This window comes from Periplaneta americana, chromosome 8 (genome assembly GCF_040183065.1).
Source record: "Periplaneta americana isolate PAMFEO1 chromosome 8, P.americana_PAMFEO1_priV1, whole genome shotgun sequence".
Lineage (NCBI taxonomy): Eukaryota > Metazoa > Arthropoda > Insecta > Blattodea > Blattidae > Periplaneta > Periplaneta americana.
In genome coordinates this window covers 121983344-122008525 of record NC_091124.1, presented here as the reverse complement: position 1 = coordinate 122008525, position 25182 = coordinate 121983344, and the positions used below count along the sequence as shown (strand labels likewise).

General features: G+C 36.4%; 1 protein-coding gene across 1 annotated transcript in view; it reads right to left on the bottom strand.

Moving 5' to 3' along the window:
• Nucleotides 1-1642: 1642 nt before the first annotated feature.
• The window catches only part of LOC138705010 (stromelysin-1-like), a 62875-nt gene continuing 39335 nt past the window's right edge, over nucleotides 1643-25182 (bottom strand). Inside the window, exons 8-10 of the mRNA XM_069833547.1 lie at nucleotides 17041-17222; nucleotides 12896-13973; nucleotides 1643-1853 (exon numbers count right to left, since the gene is read on the bottom strand). Of these exons, the coding sequence (XP_069689648.1) occupies nucleotides 1729-1853; nucleotides 12896-13973; nucleotides 17041-17222 (1385 nt within the window). The 3' untranslated portion in view covers nucleotides 1643-1728. The remainder of the gene's footprint in view (nucleotides 1854-12895; nucleotides 13974-17040; nucleotides 17223-25182) is intronic.

Here is a 25182-nt window from a genome sequence, read left to right as displayed (position 1 = left end):
GGTGAGTTTAATAATAATAATAATAATAATAATAATAATAATAATAATAATACCTACTGGCTTTTAAGGAACCCGGAGGTTCATTGCCGCCCTCACATAAGCCCGCCATTGATCCCTATCCTGAGCAAGATTAATCCAGTCTCTACCATCATATCCCACCTCCCTCAAATCCATTTTAATATTATCCTCCCATCTACGTCTCGGCCTCCCTAAAGGTCTTTTTCCCGCCGGCCTCCCAACTAACACTCTATATGCATTTCTGGATTCGCCCATACGTGCCCTGTCCATCTCAAACGTGTGGATTTAATGTTTCTAATTATGTCAGGTGAAGAATACAATGCGTGCAGCTCTGCGTTGTGTAACTTTCTCTATTCTCCTGTAACTTCATCCCTCTTAGCCCCAAATATTTTCCTAAGAACCTTATTCTCAAACATCCTTAATCTCTGTTCCTCTCTCAGAGTGAGAGTCCAAGTTTCACAACCATACAGAACAACCGGTAATATAACTGTTTTATAAATTCTAACTTTCAGATTTTTTTGACAGCAGACTAGATGACAAAATTTCTCAACCGAATAATAACAGGCATTTCCCATATTTATTCTGCATTTAATTTCCTCCCGACTGTCATTTATATTTGTTACTGTTGCTCCAAGATATTTGAATTTTTCCACCTCTTCGAAGGATAAATCCCCATATAGTTCCATTTCGCACAATATTCTGGTCACGAGACATAATCATATACTTAGTCTTTTCGATATTTACTTCCAACCCTATCGCTTTACCAAATCTTATAACCTTATTCCTTTGCTGTGGTCGTGCTGGAGAATCAGTACCATTCCGAGGCTTATTGTTAGGTTTCGTAACAAGCTATTTTTTACGGTGATGGGTTGTTAACCCTTCGCCCAACCCCCAAGCTGGAGGACCACCCCTTATCGGCTGTCTACGACTGCTTATTCAGTATATTCGCAGCTACCCTCCATATCTGGAGGCCGTCTCCTCTATCCGCAACCTGAGGAAGCGCCATGCCGTGGTGATAGGGACCCATAATACATAGGAATAATAATAATAATAATAATAATAATGATAATAATAATAATAATAATAATAATAATAATAATGCCATTATTGTTACTGTTTATTATTATCCTTATCTCTGGCACTAGGCATTAAATGTTTGAGCCGCCACTGTTTGTTTCGCTTTTCTGTTAGTATCAGTTGACTAATTAATATCAAACGAAACTATCAGTGCGTATTAGATTTAAATATATATAAAACATTGTATTCAATGAAGAACGATACCAAATTCTTTTTGTTCCTTATCTCTCGATAGAGGGCAGTCTCGTCAGTCATTTTAGTGCGCTGCTTATCAGAGAGATGGTTGGTTCGTTACGGAAGATGATTGATTGCAATATCTGGAGTGGTGATTAATTTTTATAGGATGGATTAGGAAGAAGGTAGTGACCATTTTGTAATTAGTAGTATTTCAGAATTTTCATGGAAAGACTTGAGAAATCATTGAAAGACATTATAGTCAACCCTTTGAATCGAGCCCTGGACTTCCTGAGTAGAAAGTAGTCTTTCTATTCAGGTCACAACCGTGCTCGATTATACATATATTTGTAAATATCAATAGCAATACTACTGAATTTTTATTTTTTATTAAAAATATGTTGTCTTGTATTACCTTTCTTCAAATATAAACCTTTATAATTTTGAAATACACCTCTTTCACCCACAAATTAAGTACCTTATTAAATGCACAACGAATGAGAAAACAAGACTGACGTGAGAGTAGGTGAACACAGGACATCCAGTATCTTCAGATTGGCTTTTGGCTCCCAGCTTTACCATATCTGAAACAAAAAATTGTTGAAAGTGCGTCCAGTTTGCACTAAGGCAAAATTCATATGAAGGTTTATCAATTACTTTTAATTTTTTTCCCATAATAATGAACCTGACTTTAGTATGTCGTACGATAAAGGTGAATGAAAGTGATTCTGGGGAAAGCTTTCTCACGATGCTTATGTTTCCCATTCCAAAACATTTCATTATTTACTATAGGCTGTCAATTTACTAAAAGACTTTCTATAGGTATGAATTCAGTAATGAATAACATTGAAACAAATACCGTTCTTAAAACATTTTCCGTTTTAAGCTAAGAACACTGTGGTATAAAAATTGATTACTTCTGTCTTTTTATATAAAACTGAAGAGGTTTCGTGTTTCTATAGACCTACTCTTAGAATTGGAGCTCCCATTAATTGGTAATCGACTTTTTCAAATAAATCTATCTAATTCCTAACTATGAGAACTATGGTTGTCAATGACAAATAATTGAGTGTTCCAATGAAATGTATAGACGTTTTAATACCATATAGCCCACCGCTGTGGAGTAGCGGTTAGCATGCGTGACCGTGAGACAGCGGGCCCGGTTCAAATCCTCGTTAGGACAGGTTACCTGGTTGAGACTTTTTCCGGGGTTTTTCCTCAACCCAGTATGAGCAAATGCTGGTTAACTTTCCGCGCTGGACCCTGGATTCATTTCGCCGTCATTATCACCTTTATCTCATTCAGACGCCAGATAACCATAGTTGTTGATAAAGCGTCGTAAAATGACCAATTACAAAATACTATATAATATTTCAACAAATAAAATGTAAAAACATCAAACCAATCATGTGCTAGTTGCCTTACAGTTATATGTTCAAAATAACTAAATAACCAGTACCACCAACACCACCATATCCATTACATGCATTGTTGGCAATGACGTGCACTGTATTGTTTGTGGGAGAATAACAACATAGACAATTTAAATTTCGTGTCTAAGGTCCTGGAGTGACATTAATTTTGTGGTCATATTATAATTAGTAAAGCTGGTGAACATCCTTCCAGAAATAATGCTTAAATAAATAAGAATGACGGTCTTTCGCAAATGATGAAATGAGGATTAATTTTAAATTTGAATATCATGTCAAATACGTTACACGAATTTTGCAGATCTATCGGAAATTTGGCAAAGGCGGAATAACTTAGAAGAGGTAGATAAAGGTATATGTCTTTTAGTGCTCTTCATATACAGAGTGTTTCCGAGGTGGTGTTACAAACTTCTAGGGATGATGGCGAAGAGCACATGCATCAATTTGAGATAAGGAACCCTCTTCCGGAAATGACCGAGTCGAAAGTTACAAGCAAAAATATTTCTGTGGAAATGATATAATTTTATTCCTCTGTACACCTTATATGTGTATTTACCTGTACATCTTACATCTACTGTATTTATTTTTTATTTTAGTAGGTTATTTTACGACGCTTTATCAACAGCTTAGGTTATTTAGCGTCTGAATGAGATGAAGGTGATAATGCCGGTGAAATGAGTCCGGGGTCCAGCACCGAAAGTTACCCAGCTTTGCTCATACTGGGTTAAGGGAAAACCCCGGAAAAACCTCAACCAGGTAACTTACCCCAATCGGGAATCGAACCCGAGCCACCTGGTTTCGTGGCCAGACGCGCTAACCGTTACTCCACAGGTGTGGACACATACTGTATTCATCTGACGTTGTTTACGTTGTCTACTTACAGTATTCCATTCAGTGCGCTGTCTGAGGGGTGGGGACAGGAAACTACACTAGAGCAATGCAGATAGCATAATGTGTAACGGACATAGTCGGTCCTGATATGCACGTCTGTAGACAGCAGTGTATGTGTACAAGTTGCAGTGTCCAGTCGATCAGTCATAGTGAAATGGAAGAGTACACGAGGGCGGAATAAGAAGACCTGATTTTCGAATACGGATGAGCCAATGGGAAGAGTAAACAAGCTCACAGATTGTATCGGGTAAGTACCCACGTAGGAAACATTTTTCCACGACTGTTCCAAAAGTTAAGGGAAGAAGGGCACGTGGTGCCAAATTACAATTCCATTTCCACACAACTATTTTTGCTTATACTTTCGACTCAATCATTTCCGGACCATGGTTCCTTATCTCAAATTGATACATGTGCCCTTCGCATCATCCCTGAAAGTTTGTAACATCACCTCGGAAACACCCTGTAGAAGTCAGAAGATCGAGGTGGATATTCCATTCCTCTTTGTCCTATTCATCTCCCAGAGACAGTGATATAAAATTTGAAGAAAGTGATGTTCAGTGTACCAAGGAAGAATAATTTGTTCTAAAAGAGAAACAACTGAAGTAGATTTAGCACTTACTATATATAAGATGAAAATATATAATATTTTTAGCTAATACTATTCTACAATTAGAATCCAGATACATGTCCTTGTGTGAATCACTGTCACCTGTTTTGACGCAAGAAGTCAATTAGAAGCTCCTGTCAAGCATACTTCTCACATAGGTCTACATGAAACATTTAAGAGCGTTCTGTCACTAAACCGCGGCTATGAAGCTATCCATTCAATCTACAATGTACTAATAAATGGAAATGGTTGTGAGTTTCTAAAGGGATTTGGATTTGCTGTAGCTAGAATGGAATTCTTTTAAGAATGTCCCATTGATCTTAGTTGATGTGAGAAGTCTTTTTGGCTTGCAGACATCATATCGAACAAGTGCCACAAATTTGAGTGTTGCGACTTTGAGAATGTGTTAGTGATTTACTGTAATACCAATTATGGAGGTCAATGTTATTGTTTTAACACAAATAAATATACTTCTTATTGTTGTTATTATTTCATAATGTTAGGTATTTGATTCGATCTGTAGGTCTGTTATAAATGTTTTGTGTTTCATATGTGCTTTGCTAATCTTAGATATAAGTAAAATAAAATATATTAGTGCTTTTTCCTCTAATTTTCAGAGTTTAGTGCTTTAGTGCTATTTTCCTGCCTACTTTTTAGATTTTAATACCTTTTTAAACGCCTAAAACATAAGCTGTTAATGATTTAGCACCCGTTGTATAATTAATTTTGAGTTCTATGTTAAGCCATTTTTATGTTACTCAGTGTGTAAGTTTATTTTATTCACGCCTTAACATCTGTGGTCATGTCGCGTGTTTAGAATGTGTGGGTATATGAACAGGCCGTTTTTACTCTTGTTGAGTTCCTGCTTCTATTGTGTGTTGTAGATGGCTTGTGTTCGTGAACTGATTATAGATTTTGATTAATGTTTTTGATATTGGTAATTGAGGCGGTGATGAATCAAGGCATGTATCTTTCCAATCCGGCATTTGCCTTTATGACTAAGGGAAATCATGAAAAACCCCAGTCAGATTGATCGGCCACGGGTTTATACCTGGGACCTCCCGAATGCGTATCTCAAATGCTACCGTCTCACAGTGTGCAATTTTCCTAATCTAGCTGGACAAAATTCATTTCTCGATTTATTAATTTCACTGTATATTTTTGTAAATTTATGTTCCTAATTGTAACAAGGCATCTTGTGAAGACAATGCACGATCTTTCTCCCGGATATTTATTTGTTTTACAGTAGCGTAAACATTGCTATCTGCAGAGTGTTGAATTCACACTCCTTAGTCGCAATAGAGAGCGCTTTGTTCAAAGTAATATTAAGAACTAGTAAATTGTGTTTTCTTGTCTTCTTTGACATGGAATTTGCAAATTCAGGTATTTGCTTCAATATAATGTGTAATTTAGCTAAATTACTAAATTAGAACATCCAATACGGGCTTTATTTCAAATGAAGAATATTTATATATTTTTTTCTATAAACTCTGTCTTTAACATGAGTTACAAAATACTAGCCGTTAGTAGCTGTCAAAATAATTGCATATTTATATTCCGACATCATTTCATGTGTGAAATATTGCTTGGTTGTTTGCGTATAGCTGCGAACTAACCTGTATTAATTATTTTCAGTGGCGTGGCGGGCTATACCCTGCCGGCAGCTTTTTGAAGTTTGATACCGGAGAAGTGCTGAATCAAGGAATAACGAGGTTTTAACTAATATTATAGCTCCATTAGAACTGAAAAACATTCCCAGTGATATTGAAAATAAAGTTAAGAACGCTGTCAGCCATTTTTCATCGAAAATTCTGTCCCGCTGGTTAAAGTGCCATAGAAGTAAGGAAAGATTTTTTTAAAATATAGGCTAATGCAAATTAATGTTCTGGAACCTATCAAAGTGCTTATTGGGACAAACAAATAGAAGTGCATCATCAGCTACTTAGGACCATGGTTGATGGTAAAGTTTATAATGTCCTAACAGAGAAAAAGACGTCTCAGAAATACTATATGTACGGTGCACTTCCCAAAGATATGAATAAGAACACAAACGTTGCTGACCTCACAACTTATGGTTTTGGTCTTTCCACACTTCACGTCTGGATTCGTAGTTTTGAATGTCTTTTACATATAGCCTACAGATTAGATATTAAAAAATGACAAATCAGAAGTGAAACTGACAAATCGAAGTGCGAATCCAGGAAGAAAATAATTAGAGAACAATTCAGAAGTGAACTGGGTCTTCTGGTTAATATAACGAAACCTGAAATTTGGACCAGTAATGACTGTAATACGGCAAGAAGATTTTTTTAAAAATGTCACGCAAAGCGCTAACATAACAGAAATAAGTGAAGAACTCATCAGCGATTCTGTGTGATTCTGCAAACATTATCGTGTGGATTTGACATAAATATAGGTGCATTTCAGCAGTTCGCAAAAGGAACAAAAACCTTATACATAAAACTTTATGAGTGGTACTTTATGCCTGTTACTGTGCATAAAATATTAGTGCATGGCCCGACCATAATCAAGTCATATATTGTGCCTATAGGACGGTTGTCCGAAGAGACTCAAGAGGCAAGAAATAAGGATTTGAGACGATACAGATTAAGTCATACTAGGAAAATGTCCAGACTTCCTACAACTGAAGACTTGTTATCAATGCTGTTAATCTCATGAGATCCCGTTATTTCAACAATAAGGGAACTACTAGCAAGAAAGAGCGGAACTTTATCATCACAAGTCCTCAGCCTTTTATCGAACCCTTCCGAACCAAGCAACACAGCCCGTGGCCGCGCCTTTGAAGATTCGACTAACTCCAGTCATTCAGACAGCAAATGAAATAGTGGATTTAAAGCAATTTATTTTCATAGAAAACTAGTAGATGCATGCAGACAACATAATCATCATTAACGTCAGCACTATCTTACCTTTGGACTGTAAAAAGTTGCTATAAATTTCGCAATATTGTACCTGTTTGATCAAATTACTTCATAAATGAGCAAAGAATAACTGATTTTACCCTATCTTACGTTCGATTACCTTCAACTTTCAAACACTAATGAATATGCTATGAATTCATAATTGTTTATTGAAAGTAAATTTTCAAGGATAAGGACGTGTTTATATTAAATTTAAATATATTTAATTATATTAATAGTTATTAATTTTCTCCAAATTCACCCCTATAAAGAGGTAGTTTTTTTCTTATTTAAACATAATCAGAGTTCTCCACAATTCAAATATGCAACATTTAAGTTGTTCATAAAGTTTAATTAAATTTTGTTAGAAAAAAATAATTTTTGTCTAAATTCACCCCTATAAAGGGATAATTCTCCTTACAGTACATAAACGTAATCAGAGTTTGTAATCATATCAAACACATTACCTTTAGGTTCTGTATAAAGTTTCATGAAAATCTGTTAGAAAGAAAAGAAGTCATTAATTTCTTCTAAATTCACTCCCTACGAAAGGGTAGTTCCCCTCGCACAAACGTAATCAGAGTTGGTAATCATAACAAATACGTTATCTTTAAGTCCTGTGTAAAGTTTCATGAAAATATGTTAGAAATAAAAGAAGTCGTTAATTTCTTCTAAATTCACCCCCTAAGAAAGGGTAGTTTCCTCTCACACAAATGTAATCAGAGTTCGTAATCATATCAAATAAGTTACCTTTAAGTTCTGTGTAAAGTTTGATGAAAATATGTCAGAAAGAAAAGAAGTCATTACTTTCTTCTAAATTCACCCCTATGAAAGGGTAGTTCCCTTCATACAAACGTAATCAGAGTTGATAATCATATCGATACGTTATCTTTAAGTTCTGTATAAAGTTTCATGAAAAATCTGTTACTTAGAAGAGAAGTTATTAATTTTGTTCAACTAGATTAAGGAAATTGCACACTGTGCATCTGAGCCAACTCGCTCGGTTGTATATCATTGTTTACGAATATAGGTAAATTATGAGCGCAGGAACGCCATTTCGTGACACCTTTTAAAATAACTCAGCTCCAGTGAGCTCCATGGTAAAATGCTTACTTATTATGGGCTGTATGGTCCAGTAAAAATACTCATCTTTACGACAAAACTCTTAACTTTTATGTTCTGTGAACAAAAAGAAATTTAAGTATATAAAATTAGAGTATTTTATGTGGACCAAATAAAGGTGCAATAATGAAGTTATACAATATTTCGGTAGAATATCAAGTTTTCTGTGCGTAAATATTTATTTTCACCTTATCTCAGTCCTCTAGAGAAACTACAAATTTCAAATAGTGAAGAAATTATTCAAATTAGCTTCTTAGATTACTTCATACAAACACACAAATATACTCTGTATATTAATATTGATAAACGTCAAGGCCGCCGTAAATAGACGAAGTCATTTGTTTTTATTTCATTACAGCCATTGACGTCGTTCCTGCAATAACTCCTATATGACATCGATTTTCAGATTTTTGCTCTAATTCATGCCCAGGTGGGTCGTTTTCGACCCATTGATTAAAATTATTTCCCACGCGAATTAGTCTAGAAAACACTACGTGCCTACTTTTCTTAGATGCACAAAGGTACAATGCACTTCTGGAACACGAGGGAAACCAACAGACCACGTCATTATTGCGCCGGAACTTGCCGAATAAATATGACGCAACTACCGTCTGCCTTGGAGAAGAAAAAGTGAGTAAAACTCTGTACAATCCGTGAATTTTATTAACAATCAGTGTTTCCTGCCAAGAAGATTCAGGAGAATATGTATCTTGTATGTTTTTGTCAATATTTACGCTATTTGCTGTACAGTAGGGCTTAGAATTTAGTGTGGGTCGATAACGACCCACTAAGCACTTATTCGAGCATTACCTTTCACATAGCTTTTCATTATGAAATCATTTTGTTTTCTTATTATTTTTCTTTGAGTGATGTTTTTACGAACAACTACCTCAATAGAAGTTTGTGTAAGGATTAGGAGTGCTTTTGGGGAAGATAATTCTGATAGCATTTCTCAGAATATCTGGCTTATTACCGCTTTGTTTACAACATTGTTTTATTTGTGTAATGTTATATCTCATCGCTTGGGATGCATTCTGGATAGTCTTTGACGAACTAAGTAGTTCATAATTCTCGGCACTAGCGGCACCTATGAGAGCCGGGTGTGAATAACAGTCAGAATGACCCCGTTTTGTCTTTTTATTATCTTCATGAGAGTTCTCTACTGGCCCCATCTGAAAACTGAGATCCTTCATAACAGTTTCCATAATCATAAGTATTCCTTCTTTTCAGACTCACTGGTCTGACAGTAATCTAAATTCTAGAATAGTTGAAGAGATCTGAGTATTCCGAAATCCCAAAATACGGGGCAGATATAGGCCTATTCATTGGTCTGCCTAAGGATAACGGATGCTGATTCTGGAGATGAAGATTGCAAGGACTCCGACCGAGCTCAACTACAAGCCGCAGCAGAGTTAGTGACAGAGCTACCAGACATTGTTCAGCCTTATAATGAGGAGGGGGGCACCGATATTAGAAAAGATTCAGATCTAATCAGCAATGAAATTGAGAATTCCCCACCACTGGCACGTAGAATAAAGCGAGAAAGAAATAAAGGTGAGCATCACGTCTAACGAACATGAAGTAGCCCCTTTACAAGAAGGGGAAATCAAAGTTCGTCTGCTTTATGTTTTCCGTAAATATAATTGCAATATGAGTGGAGTAGATACTTCTGATATACGTAGAAAAAATGGCACATACAATTACTTTCGTGGTTATTAGAGTGTGCATGAACAATGCTTACCTTCTTAGTCAGTTGATCATATGGAAAGTCTTTGGATGCACTTGCCTTCGGCCACGAAATAACGCAAGCTTAAAATTTGACACTTCTCCAAAGAGAGGAAGACTAGTTCGTTCCTTCGATACCATCAAAGAACACCGGAGGAAGGATCACTGTGGGCACTATAGCCCAACAACAAAGACGGCGATACAAGATTTGTGACAATGTAAAAGCATGTCAGAGATGCACCATATCATGAGTAGAACTAAGGACTTATGTCATGTATTTTTAGTAGGTTATTTTACGACGCTGTACCAACATCTCAGGTTATTTAGTGTCTGAATGAGATGAAGGTGATAATGCCGGTGAAAAGTGTCCGGGGTCCAGCACCGATAGTTACCCAGAATTTGCTCATATTGGGTTGAGGGAAAAACCCGGAAAAAAATCTCAACCAGGTAACTTGCCCCGACCGGGATTCGAACCCGGGCAACCTGGTTTCGCGGCCAGACGCGCTAACCACAGGTGTGGACCTTATGTCATGTACCATAATTTATTGTGTGTTCCAAATTATTTATTTCTTCTAGTACAAGGTTTCCTTTCAGATGTGTGAGTGTAAAATACTGTACATGTAAATGTGAATATAGCTCTCAGGGAAATTATTCAATTAATATTTAAAAAAAAATCGTATGCGTTTTTATTATGGTAATGATTTGTTTATACATTACTTTTAAATTTAACAAGTTGCATGCTATGCAAAAGCATAAATGAAACAAGAAATCATCAAAACATTATAATGAACAAATTCTCGAGGAAGTGCCTAGTGGGTCGCTATCGACCCACCCCATAAATTTTTACCCAAGTAACAAAATTAGTATTTTCATAGTTCCTCATGCTTACAACGTTCTTCTGACTCACTTAATATGATATTATGTGAAACAAATATAAAAAAAATAATCTGGGCATAAATGGGTTAAATAACTTAAAATAGTTATACAGCAAATAATGCAATCTCCCACATGTCATTATATTTCTTTCTTTCGAAAATGTAAGAATTCACGATCTCCTATGTACCACTGCCATAGAATGAATAAATCTGTTTTTTCTTCCTACTGAAAAATTTTATAGCCTATTTTGCACATAGGAGTTACGGAATAACGACGCTATAATCTGAGGCGGCGGTGAAAATGTATTGTATTGTTATTTTAAAACTCTTGTATACGGTGTCCTTAAATATCAGTCCTACCAAAATTTTGCTTGGAATAAAACTTATCGGAAATCATTTTTTAAAGAAACTTTTGTTATGTAACATTTTTCACAAACATCAATAATAAGCTAGATATTTCGATTTATTTAATTCAGACCCTCCCCTTTTAAATAAAGTATTTTGAATGTCATATAGCCTAAAATCTAAGTTACAACGAACTTAATTTATATTCCAATTTTCATCGAAATCCGTTCAGCCATTATCGCGTGAAAAGGTAAGAGACAGACAGACAGACAGACAAACAAAAATTTCAAAAAAGCGATTTTCGGTTTCAGGATGATTAATTATACATGTTAACACCAATTACTTTTGGAACAGCGAAAATTATCAGAAACATTTCGGTTACAGATTTATTATTATATTTTGAATATGTGATATTGTCATGAGAACGTAGAAGCCGGGGTAGACCAAGAAAAAAGTTGGATTCAGACTGTGACAGACCATATTGTCTAAGACATACGAGATCGATAACAACCAGCAATGAGTTGGACGATGTCGACGTAATTTGCTTTATGAAACATCTTATATTTAATTCTTCTCTCACTATCTTTCACTTTTGCTGTTACGATCTTCAGATATTTGAACCGTGAATGATTACCGACGGTAGAATTCGAGCTTTGTATAGAAATTGCAGTCGAACATTCTAGTTCATATGATGTTGCGATTGATTGCGTATTTCCAGTAATTTAAAATAGTATTAATTAGAATATTCTAGAATCATCTGGAATCGAAGTTCGAAATTAAAAAGTACGGAAAGAGCGAATATCGAACTCTATCAGACAGTCTAAACAATCATACGAACACAACAGTCTAGCTAAGAGCAGTGAACTATCCTAGAGAGATCCGCGTATTATAAATGTTTGTTTCTTTACTCAGACACATCTATGAAATAATGTATCAAGTAGTCCATCGAACCTATGTCTGTTTATTAGTTTGGCTGATTTCAATCGTTACTTAAATGAAAATACAAGCGCTGCGAGTTAGAGAAATTTAACGACGAAAAGTATTGTAGCTCCAACCCTAGTCGTGTTGTGCGTGATGCCTAAAACAATTTTTGAACGCCTTGATTCAGACCCCCTTTGTACTCCATAGTGTAAGCCCTACTAATATTTCTCGATGCTGTAAATTAATGTGAATGTAAAAGTGTGTGTCTATGTGTGTATATATGTATTTTTTACTTGGTTATTTAACGACGCTGCATCAACTACGAGGTTATTTAGCGTCGATGGGATTTGTGATAGCGAGATGATACTCGTATTTGGCGAGATGAGGCCGAGGATTCGCCATAGATTACCTGACATTTGCTTTATGGTTGGGAAAACCTCGGAAAAAACCTAATCAGGTAATCAGCCCAAGCGGGAATCGAACCCGCGCCCGAACGCAATTCCGGAACGGCAGGCAAGCGCCTTAGCCAACCGAGCTACGCCGGTGGCCCCGTACGTATGTATGCATGCATGCATGTATGTATGTATGTATGTATGTATGTATGTATGTATGTATGTATGTATGTATGTATGTATGTATGTATGTATGTATGTATGTATGTATGTAAGTATGTATGTGCGCGTGTGCGCGTATATGTGTTGATACACTTAATGAAAAAGCGATAAGAAGGTTCGCGGCATACAGTGATTTTTCAGGAACCTATAGTTCTTGGTTGTGTGATAGGCTTACCTGACTTATAAATATCCACCACAACGTCTTCATTTAAATGTGATGTTTGTTTAGCGTTGCCTGGTAGAGTTATTGCTTCATTCAACATTGTATTTAAGTCAGTAGTAGGTGGCATTGTTGCGTAGATAGTACTGTTCGTAACAGAAGATCCATCAGCATAAAAAATTAAGGAGATGGGTATGGTAGCAGTAGTGCCTTTAGTAGATGCAGTAGGAATCCTAGTGACAGCAGCAACATTAGTCAGAGTAGAAGTGTTAGCAGTAGCACCAGTAATATCAGAATTAGTTCCGATAACAAAAGTAACAGTAGTGTTTATACTAGGAGTAGTAGGAAGGAAATTCGTGGCGGAAGTAATGACAGGTGTAGCAGGAGCAGCAGTAGTAGTAGTAGGAGTAGTAGTAGTAGGAGTAGTAGTAGTAGTAGGAGTATTAGAAAGGATATTCGTGGCGGAAGTAATGACAGGTGTAGTAGTAGTAGTAGTAGTAGTAGTAGTAGTAGAAGTATTAGAAAGGATATTCGTGGCGGAAGTAATGACAGGTGTAGCAGGAGCAGCAGTAGTAGGAGTAGTAGTAGTAATAGTAGTAGTAGTAGTAGTAGTAGTAGTAGTAGTAGTAGAAGTATTAGAAAGGATATTCGTGGCGGAAGTAATGACAGGTGTAGCAGGAGCAGCAGTAGTAGTAGGAGTAGTAGTAGTAGTAGTAGTAGTATTAGAAAGGATATTCGTGGCGGAAGTAATGACAGGTGTAGCAGGAGCAGCAATAGTAGTAGTAGGAGTAGTAGTAGTAGTAGTATTAGAAAGGATATTCGTGGCGGAAGTAATGACAGGTGTAGCAGGAGCAGTAGTATTAGGAGTAGTAGTAGTAATAGTAGGAGTAGAAGTAGTAGTAGTAGTAGTAGTAGTAGTAAGTCTATCAACAATAGTGTTTGTAATATTAGCAAGCTTAGTAGTAGCAGCAGGAGTTGTGGTAGTAGAAGGAGAAGGAAAAGAAAAAGAAAGTGTTCTTTCTTCAGTACTGTCTATGCCACATCGAAACCACCATATGCCAGTTTGACGAGCGTAGTTTGGGTGTCCTTCAATCTGTGAAATGTAAAAAAGAAAAGAAAAAAGAAAACAGTAAATAAATAAAATAGAGGTTACATGAAAATACTTATAGTGCACCCGAAACAATTATGATTAGACTACAATAATTGTTTTCTTAATATTGAAGATCGATTTAGATTAATTGTTGGTGTCTGTTGAGGGATCATATGTCAGAGTTTGCCTGTCACGTATGAAAACATTTGTATAATGATTTGAAGAATTGTCATATTTATAGCCTCATTCATGCATTCACATTTAAATAGGCCTACATAAATCAAGTAATCTTTGAAAATGTCTATCCCGTAAACAAAATCAAACAGCACTATCTTGTTCATATTCACAATATTTAGGTTCAACTCATTCCATGTCTCATGCAGATACTTCATTTTTCAATATTGCTTCCTCTTCATCTGGAAGTTCTGTCTTCGAAATTGTCTTCTATGTTGCAGCTCTACATTGTCTCTTTTCATAGACCAACAGTAGTCAGCCATCATCACTTCATTCCACTGCCTTGATAATGCTTTTCTATTTCTTTCATGTCTTGATGAACCCTTTCTCCGTGTTGTTCGCTGTAATCTCCAAGACAGTCAGAAAGAAGTCAAAATGGCTATGAAGGAAATGGATTTTAATGCTCATATTGCATCCTAAATTTTTCATAGCTATCAACATATTTTCCAAATTTTTTAAAATCTGGGTGTTTCCTATTCCTCAAGAAATTGTCAACCACATTCTTAAATCCTGTCCAAGCCAGTCGTTCTTCATGGATTATTAAATTTTCAAAGTATTCATCTTTCATCAAACTTCTTATGTTGGGTCCCACAAATATTTCTTAGGAAAATTTAGAACTTATGTATTCAAAACAATCATTATCTTTATTCAATGCTTTCACAAACTGTTTCATTATTCCCAGTTTAATGTGAAGAGGCGGTAAGATGATCTTCTCGTTTCACCAGATATTCTCTAATGGTATTTTTCTACCCATGATTCATTGTTGTTCTAGCAGGCCATTCTCTTCTAACTCAATGTGATTCACAAGCACAACTGTCCCAGAGGCACAGGAAACAAAGAAACTTTGTAAAGTCTGACTGTTGTCACAGCAACATTGCCATGACTTTCAGGTCTCCACATACTTACTACCCATTGGTGTTCTGAATAGTTTAATGCCTTGAACAACATCTCCATGTTTTCATAATTTTCCTTTAAGTGCACAGAATACGCTATTTGTATTGAGGCATACTTATTACCATTGTATAGAAGTACAGCTTCGAGGCTCCGTTTGTTGGAATCAATAAATAATCTCCATTCAGAAGTGTTGTGTGTAATTTAAAATTTTAATAATACACCTTGAAAGCTTTTGCAATAAACAAGACAGCCTTTGTGGTGAAACATTCAAGAAATTACACGTATCTTGTTCGAAACTAGTAGAATGTTGTGCCCTGAATAAGCAAATATTTTTCCTTTAATCGAGACCCCAAAATTTGTGTAGATTCTTTTGAGAGACCCAAATCTGTTACCAAGTCATTCAGTTCTTCTTGTGTAAACTTCTCTGGTTGCCCTTCTGTGGGTGTCGAGTCGTAATAATGGTCTGAAAGTTCAGACGATGACGATGATTCTAAAACTAGGGGCGGTTTAGGTACGGGAATGGTGGGACCATGTGGTATAGGTCTTATGGCTGATTTTGAGTTTGGATAGACGATGTCTTTCATACCTTTCTTGTTATGTCCGTCGAATTTCACCATAAAAATAGCAATCATCAACATGGTGTTCTTACTCTCTCCATACCATTGAAATGCCAAATGGTAAAGAGTTTGCTTCCCTTGTGTCCATTTTCTCAAACCTGCAATGCTTGTATGACACACAATATGTGGCGCGAAGAATTTGTCTTGGTCTCCTAACTTTATGCCAAAATAAGAGCGTATTCCGAATCTCAGCGCTGAGCAATCTGATGGCATCAAGGTGTTCCGAATTCTAACGATGACGTCACTGATGCTCCACCGGTGTCGCACCGGTGCCATCAGCTCGCAGAGGTGGTGGTAGTCTCCATCAGCCGCCATCAGTTATTCTGATTGGTTCTTGTATAGAGCTGGAATTAGCAGACGAATGACATCGTGCACTGTTGTGTCATGGCGGTGTGTTCTGCTTTGGTTCTGCTGTATTGTTTGTAATGAGCACAACGTAAAAACAATATGTTAATGGCTTATGAGCGAACATGTCAACGGACAGTTATTACTACCGGTTCAAGAAATAAATTGGTTATGTTCTATTTTCTTTGAACAAGATGACAGTACGGAAAATTCGCAAAATCTTGCTAGCGTAGCACAGACAACAACTTGTACAGCCGCCATGACAACCATCGAACCTTGCAGCAGTTTTGTTCCTATTTCGCTGCAGCGTGACGTTATTGTTGTCCACCGGTCCGGTGAGATTCGGAATACGCTGTAAGATAGGTAGGCTCTTTTTGACAAATGCGGTTATGTTCTCTCTCCGGCTTTTGAGAGTGAGAGAGCAGCAGATGCAACAAAACACGATAGGGTCATTTGCGCATGCTCTTCGTGATGAAGTCGCCATCATTAAACCGATTTGAAATAACCTGATAACGTTAGACATATAAATTTCATTTAAAAATTATTATCGTATAACTTTAATGCTTCTGTGTACTGCTAGATAACTCGAGAAGTATCCATTGTTTCACAGTCGATCGTGTTCAATCATTTTACGATAGATTATATCGATTGAAGTATAAGATTATGCGCGAAATTTCAAAATAGTGAACTTAAGGAATTACATAAAAATTGTGGCTGTTTGACGAAAACGGATTTAATTTTTGCATAGAGCACGAAAAAGTCACTGATAATGACCCTTCGTCATGTAAAGCGACAAAACATGACAACTGTGTGTAAATATCATCTTTTGGTATTGTTATGGCGTATGTACCGCGTAAATTTGAAAGAGACATTAAATATTTTGTCTTAATCATGAATAACTTATTATAGGTATCTCTGTAGTCAGAACAAAGAAGTCTTAACTAACTTGTCTTTATTTCTGTCTGTACTTATTTTCTTACCATCCCAGTGTCAGGGTTGTATCTGTAGTAAAAGCCTTTGGAGAAGAAGTAGATGAGACCATTTTCAATATACAGTGCATCGTCCAGAACACCTTCGACGCCTCCCCAATCTGTGATCGGTTTGGGACTGGTGGCAGCAACTTCAAATCTTTCTGATGCATTGTACTGCCAGTACAAATTGCCTGGATGTAATAAAATACAAATTATAAATCAAAATAGTGATTCCGTGCGTCGAATATTATTTTAAGTTATGCATATACCTACTTACTGAGTTTGCATATGAAGGTTTGTAACAAAATGTAATATACTTCAACAAAAAATTACTTACATTTCCATTACCTTACAGCTTGCTCTACATTTCACTCATTTCATAACTATAATCACAAAGCAAACTCACGCATATTCTGTTAATCATTTAAAGCCAGGCATTTAATTTCCTGGGAGCGGTAGCTCATCGGAATATCAGGGGCTCACAACCAGAGTGGACCAAGTCCACCAGTGATCAGTTTGTGGATTAATACAATCTCGGATGAAGAAAGCTTAGATTTATTCATTGCCATAACAAACCGAGTCCATAACTCATTTGTTACTCCACAGAGTGCAGCATTTCCTTTGGAAGGTGAAGGTTGCTAAGCATGAGCCAGAAACTTTAAGACTCAATTTCTCAAAATTATTCCAGAAGGACTTGGTACACTCTGGTTGTGAACACCTCATTTAAGTCACACATATCATTTAACAAATGACTATGAATTATTCTACACAACTGCTTATATCTCGTTAACAAACAGTGATAACATTAAGAAAAGAATTGCATTTAATCAATAAGGGTTCAAGGATGTCTGATATTGACATTATTAATATCACAAAGAAAATATTTCCTTGTATCCTTAATGTAAATAATTATCATTTTTTTACAAGTACATAAAATTTTTCTCTGTTCTCATTAACCTTAAAATTTAGCCTCACTATACTTGAAGCCTTTAGAAGGTGATATACTTATCAGATATCTTTATGATGTACTGCTGTGTTGAAGTCGCAGTTTGAATAAGAGTTTCTGTTAAAATATGGTATAGAGTCCTCAGTCCTCAGTGCTTGCTTACACTTCTAAAATTATCAGATCGTGACTAAGAGATTAATAGTCTAGAGTTGTGTTAGGATGTGGTGTGGCATGTGTATGCTTGTGTTTTTATGAAATTGGCGATTGTACAGATGTGTAAATATAAGAGTGGTAAGCACAATAAGCCTCAGGCTCCTCCGTACAAGAGGAAAAAAAACTGTTGAATACCCCAGAGCAGTCGTTGAAGGCACGACCCAGTTTTGGGCGAAACTTTAGTTTGCGTCCCCCAATATCTTGCCGGTACTTAACCCCATTCTAAAAATACAAATTCCAGCAAAATCGGGGGAGAAAAGAATTTATTACTTAAATCCAGTGGATATGATCCGAAGGGGAAATATATATATATATATATATATATATCATCATCATCATCATCATCCTTCACGAATTAGGCCTCTGTAGACCTGTTTCGGCCCCATCTAGCAGTCTTCTTAACGGTCTTCCTGGTCGACGATGTCCTCTAGGTTTATATTGCATCATAATTTTTGGGATTCTTGAATTTTCCATTCTTCTTACATGATCTAGCCAATTGAATTTGTATCTGGTGATTTTTTCTTCTACTGACTCTACTTCTAATTGTTCTAAAATTTCTTCATTCCTTTTTCGGTCTAAAAGAGTATATCCTGCTGTTCTCCTGAAAAATTTCATTTCCGTTGCTTTGATTCTGTTCATGTCTTTTTTCTTTAATGTCCAAATCTCGCTTCCGTATAGAAGGGTGGGTAATGCTAGTGTATTATATATTTTTATTCTTGTAGATTTTTGTACTAATTTAGCTTTTAATGTATTGTTTATTATTCCTAGAATATATATATATGTTGTAACAATAACACGAAATATTATGTAAAAATCGTTTCTAGCACTTTAAACTATCATTGAAGAAATTCGATTCATTCCAGTGTATTAAAGAACTCATGGCAGATTTGGCTGCGTCTTAGCCAGCTAGAAACTCAAAACAATCGCGACAGTCACTGAATCTATTTTTAGGAATTTCCATTCAACTGACTGAAATAAAAAAAATGCGCCGAAGAAACTCATTGAAATAGGTACTATTGAGTGAATGTTGAAACTACACTTCTTTGTAGAGCGTTGATCAGATTTGGATTAAAAGCATGCAAGAATACCTCGAGCTTTCAGGAGAAATTCTTTTGTAACCTTGCATTTATATAAAATAAGTTTCTTGTCTCTGATTATCATCAAAACAAAAGCGGAAAATCTCCTTGAACTTGAATATATGAGTGTGTGTATCGAATATAGAGTCCGGATTTGAGAATCTACTTTCTGAAAAAGAAACAGGACACATTTATCGATTTAATTAATCTTTTTTGTATTTATGTTCAACGTTGTTTATTTTTATATTTATATATTCAAAACAAATATATGCTAATAAGATGTAAATCATCTCACGACTCACTTGAGCTCTTTATACGACTCCCCTAGAGGTTACGACCCTAACTTAGAGAACCACTGCCCCAGAGCATTAGAAAAAAATATAATAAAACACTATTGAACAGATCAGAAATAGTGAACGAGTTGTATTCAGACCCATCATCTGATGAAGCATAGGGTATTGACGTAACAGTAAAACAAAGAGAAGATTATGATAGTGGTAACAATGATGATAGTCGTGATAACATTTATTAAGATCAACGGCAAGAAAATTTGTCAAAGCAAGGACCACCTGCCCAGAGCCAAAACAAAAGTATCCTTCAAACCACTGTTGCAAACAGAAGGATAAGACAAAATGAAGCATCTTACATCGACAAAGACTCTACTCCACTGAACATTTTCATGCTCTATTTTGCAAAAATGACCGACTTGCTGGTGACAGAGACTAGTAGATATTACGAACAGTATGAAGTTACAGGAGAATGGAGAAAGTTACACAACGCAGAACTGCACGCATTGTATTCTTCACTTGACATAATTAGGAACATTAAATCCAGACGTTTGAGATGGACAGGGCATGTAGGACGTATGGGTGAATCCAGAAATGCATATAGAATGCTAGTTAGGAGGCCGGAGGGAATAAGACCTTTGGGGAGGCCGAGTCGTAGATGGGAAGATAATATTAAAATGGATTTGAAGGAGGTGGGATATGATGGTAGGGACTGGATTAATCTTGCACAGAATAGAGACCAATGGCGGGCTTATGTGAGGGCGGCAATGAATCTCCGGGTTTTCTAAAGCCATAAGTAAATACATTGACTGACAAGATGAAACAATTACTCCACTCTCTGACGTAACGAGATCAGAGATTTCACTGTTCGTGGCAATTGTTATTCAAATGGGACATGACTTACTAGACAAACTGAGAGACTATTTGTCAAGACTGGAACAATTCACTATCCCTTACTCTGGAAACACAATGACACGTGACCGATTCTTTCACATTCTTCGTTTCTTGTATTTCACAGATAATGACAACGAGATTGGCAAAAGTGACGAAAAATATGACAGACTGTGGCACATTAGAGAGTTTTCGATGTACTAAACGGCCTTATGCTAAATTCTATAATCCCTCTGAAAATATGGCAATAGACGAAATTATTGAAAAATTCAAAGGTAGGCTTATTTTCAAGCAATACACCCCCAAAAAATATAATAAGCGTTTTGGATTAAAATTTTATAAACTGTGCGACATGGCTGGCTCACATATGATATGAAAGTTTATGTGAAAGAAGACGAAATTAACAGTATGACAAAGACACATACTGTTATTAAGTAACTGACACGAAGAGCGCAAGGACGAGGATATAAACTGTACATGGATAACTTTTCTCATCCCCTGACGTGTTTATTGACTTGTTCAGAGACGATTTCTGTGGGACAGTAAGACTGAATAGGAAAGGTATACTACAGGACTTCAATAGGGAAAACTTGAATCTGAAAAGGGGAGACAGAAAAGTTTGGACACAAAATAACTAGACATTACTTGTATGGAAGAACAACGTAAAGTCTCAATTTTGACAAACATACATAATGTACCAACACAGGATAATAAAATTTTTGCGATGAACGTGGTAATACTCTGAAACCGGTAATAGTTGAAGACTACAACAAACATATGGGATACGTAGATAAATCTGACAGCATCTTGCTTATTCAATTAGTGGACGGACTTGGAAATGGATAAAAACATTTTTCTCCATTTACAAACTTTAAATATTGTACAGCTACTTACACCTGACATCTACGGGAAGAAATATAACACCTAGAGGCTTCCGGCTTATACTCGTGCGTGAATTGTTCGAATATGCTGACAAGGAACCATGCCCCCAACTTCGAGTAGGAAGACCAGCTGCAGCAGCTAGAGTCTGTTCAGTTTCCTCGTGTGCAGTTCGGTGACTTCTTTGAATGCCCACTTAAGACTTCCTACACACTCTGACCACCCCCAATCACTCCCATTCACATGCTGCACGGTTGCCACATTCTTAGCAACCCTTAACAAGTCAATGAATGCTACTTCAGTTTCTTCATAAATGTGACAACTTTCCCTCCACGTGAAGATGAAAGGAAGCCGTCAGTTTTTCTAAACAATGGTTATGATTCGTTATTAAGAGGCAAATACAAGATTCTATTGCAGGAAAGAAAGACATTTATTTATGATAACCAATTAGTAGAGACCGGTAGAGGGTCAGTCGGCAAAGTTTTTCTGTGAAACTGCACTCGAGGAATTTGACCGAACTATAAAGGATTTGTGGGGTTGGAGGAGAAAGAAAGAAAACACTCGCTCACTGTTTCAACCACCCGAATGGACTGTTGTGAAAGACAGCTATAAAATAATAATAATAATAATAATAATAATAATAATAATAATAATAATAATAATAATAGTAATAATAATAATAATAATAATAATAATAATAATAATAATAATAATAATACTTACTTATGCCTATTAAGAAACCTGGAGGTTCATTGCCGCCCTCATAAGACCGCCATCGGTCTCTACTCTGAGCAAGACTAATCCAGTCTCTACAATCATATCCCACCTCCCTCAAATCCATTTGAATAGGTATCCTCCCATCTATTTATCGGCCAATCAAATGATCTTCTCCCTTCGGCCTCCCAACTAATACTCTACTGCAGTGATGTCAAAGCAAGCGCATTTTTCTGACCTTGACGTCGTGCGCGGGCAGCAAGCGCTATGTATGGAAAGAGGAAGGGTTGTGTATATGAATAAGCAACCTGTTGGATTAAGAAAACAGTGGTGCACAAACTTCAAACGGAACGTGAAATTTTATGTCGTTATTTTATATGGCTTCTTTCTGTTTAATATTATGTATATTGTCTGTAAAACAAAAGTACTAACACTGATTTCTTAATATTGCACTTGTGTTTTAAATCTTAATAACATAATAGAGAGTTAAGAAGGAATATTCACTTAAATTCCGTTGTAACTTTAATGCAAAACAAGACTGTAACTTTTATTCAAAAGAACAATAATCACTTTCTATAATTGAATGTAAACACTTCCGTCAACAATGGGATTTCCACTCCACACAGTAACACAGTATTCGTTATTGCACTCCACAGACGACAATGACAATTTACTTGGATTATTGAGAACAACAATGTACTGCTAATTTTAACTAATGTTCACAAAGCACTATTTACAAATCAGAACTGTCAGTTCTCAGTTCACAGTTCGTTTGCCTTGGCTAGTTCTTCTAGCTCAGTCACTCGAGTTCACAGTATCTCGAACCCCAGACCTTCAGAGACAATCCACTCAACTTCGAACTCAGGTCCCCCAACTACGGTCCACTGCACTCAAACTCAGGACTTCCGGCTCCCACAGTTACGGACACAACTCAAGTCGAATTCCGGTCTCGAAGCTGGCTTCACTGCTACATAAGACTGGCTGACTTGCTATCCAACGACTACAACAACAACTGCTGCTCAAGTTCACTCGCGTGTCGTATTTATAGCATAGTTTCTGGAGAGTACGATTTCGCGATCAATCGATAGATGCCTAGAAGATGGCACCTCTCGAATTCTCTGGATTTCTCCCCTCAGTCACCAGCTACTTTACTTCCCCCTCACCCTTCGTCACGTCCGCGCCGCCACCTCGCGCCTCCTGTTACGTCTGTCCCCTCCAGACCCGAGCGGCAGCAACCTTCTTCGCTGCGTCGCTCGTTTTCTCGTGCGCCCCTGACTTCTGTGGGACGCGATCGACTCCCGACTGTCACAATATTATACTGTATTAAGTGGATGAAACACATCAATCATAAAGAAAGTGATATTCCAAAGAAAGTGATTGAGTATGACATGATACGTTGGAATTTATATTGATGGTATCTTTAGCCTTACAAAAGTAATCAATAAACTAATCAAAACAATATTACAGTACAAAGCAAAGTTACCTAGGTACTGTGTCTGTTTTAAGTTTAACTAATATTACATAACAAAACTCTTATCGCATTATGCTTTTAAGGTGATATTTGTGAGCAACTTCCTATCATCAGAATATTAAATTATTTTCTCGAAATCTGCCGAAGCTGTAGAGCTGACATTTTTACAACACATGGGCATGTATCTTTTGCTTATGATGTAACAGTAGTTGCTTTGTTAATTCATTTCCTTACAAACAATTTCCATGCGAATATTTTAAAAAATTTCAATACACTATTTTCAGTAATACGTATTTACGGTATATTAAATTTACGAAAACATTCTGTAAGGCTACTAAATAAATAGGTCTATACCTGAAAATTTCACTTTTCTATACGAAAAGTTGAGAAAATATTTCTTTTGAATAAAAACATCAAACTTGTGAAAAATGAGCATTAAAATTAAAACTTACATTCTTATAATGCACTTATACTTCTCAGGCAAATCTAAAAATTAATATGGCTACAGTTTTAATAAGTTCTCTTCCCTTTATCTGTTGAATCAGTGCTGGCCATATCTGAATATAGCTCTACCAAGCGGACCACCTCTTTCGTCCGTCTCTTTCCTTTCCGCTGTAAAGCGCTCAGGCTCTCCTGGGCTCTAAAGCGCGCGCTTGTTCCTGTGGGCATCAATTGACATGCCTGCTCTACTGTATATGCATTTCTGGATTCGCCATACATGCTACATGTCCTGCTCATCTCAAACGCCTGGATTTAATGTTCCTAATTTTATTATGTCAGGTGAAGAATACAATGCGTGCAGTTCCGCGTTGTGTAACTTCCTCCATTCTCTTGTAACTTCATCTCTCTTAGTTCCAGATGTTTTCCTAAGCACCTTAAATGTCACATTTTCACACTTGGTCTTTATCCATCGTCTTTTCTTTTCAAGTGCTTAGCAAACACAACAGCAAGAGGGTTAATAATAATAATAATAATAATAATAATAATAATAATAATAATAATAATAGCCCTTTTGCTGTTGTGTTTGCTAAGCACTTCACAAAAAGACGACAAATAAAGACCAAGTGTGAAAATGTGACATTGAAGATTGAACTCGTATATCGGCGTGTTTAAAAGTCTAGCATACGAAACTGGGATTGTAGATGGTCGTGTGGGGGTTGGAGGTGAGGAAACAAGACGAAAATCATAACATTATGGTATGTAGGCCTACATATTTTTCAGCATAGTACAGTGGCGTAGCCAGCGGGTGGGCCAGGTGGGCCTAAAATTTCTTTTTAGGGAAAACACTCAAAATTAAAAATAAACCATGCATCCAGAGTAATAGTTATAAGCGATAGAATTAAGATAAGAAGTCAAAAATGGGTTCATTTCTTCAAGAGTCAATTTAACTGTATTAGATTGGGTCTAAAAATTTGTCTGACAGCTATAAAAAGAAGGAAGCTGTGGAGGCCACTGGATTGTTACATCAGCTAGAAAAATTTGACACCTTATTTTATTTGGTATGTTTAGACGGCATTCTTGCTCTTGCAAAGTCATTATCGGAAGCACTTCAGTCTCCAAAATTGGATATTAGTAAATGTTCGTCCCTCATTAAGATAAATAGTTTTTCAAAGCTCCGAAACGAAGAAAAATTCGAAGAATTTCATTCCACAATGATGCATTCGCAGAAAGGAC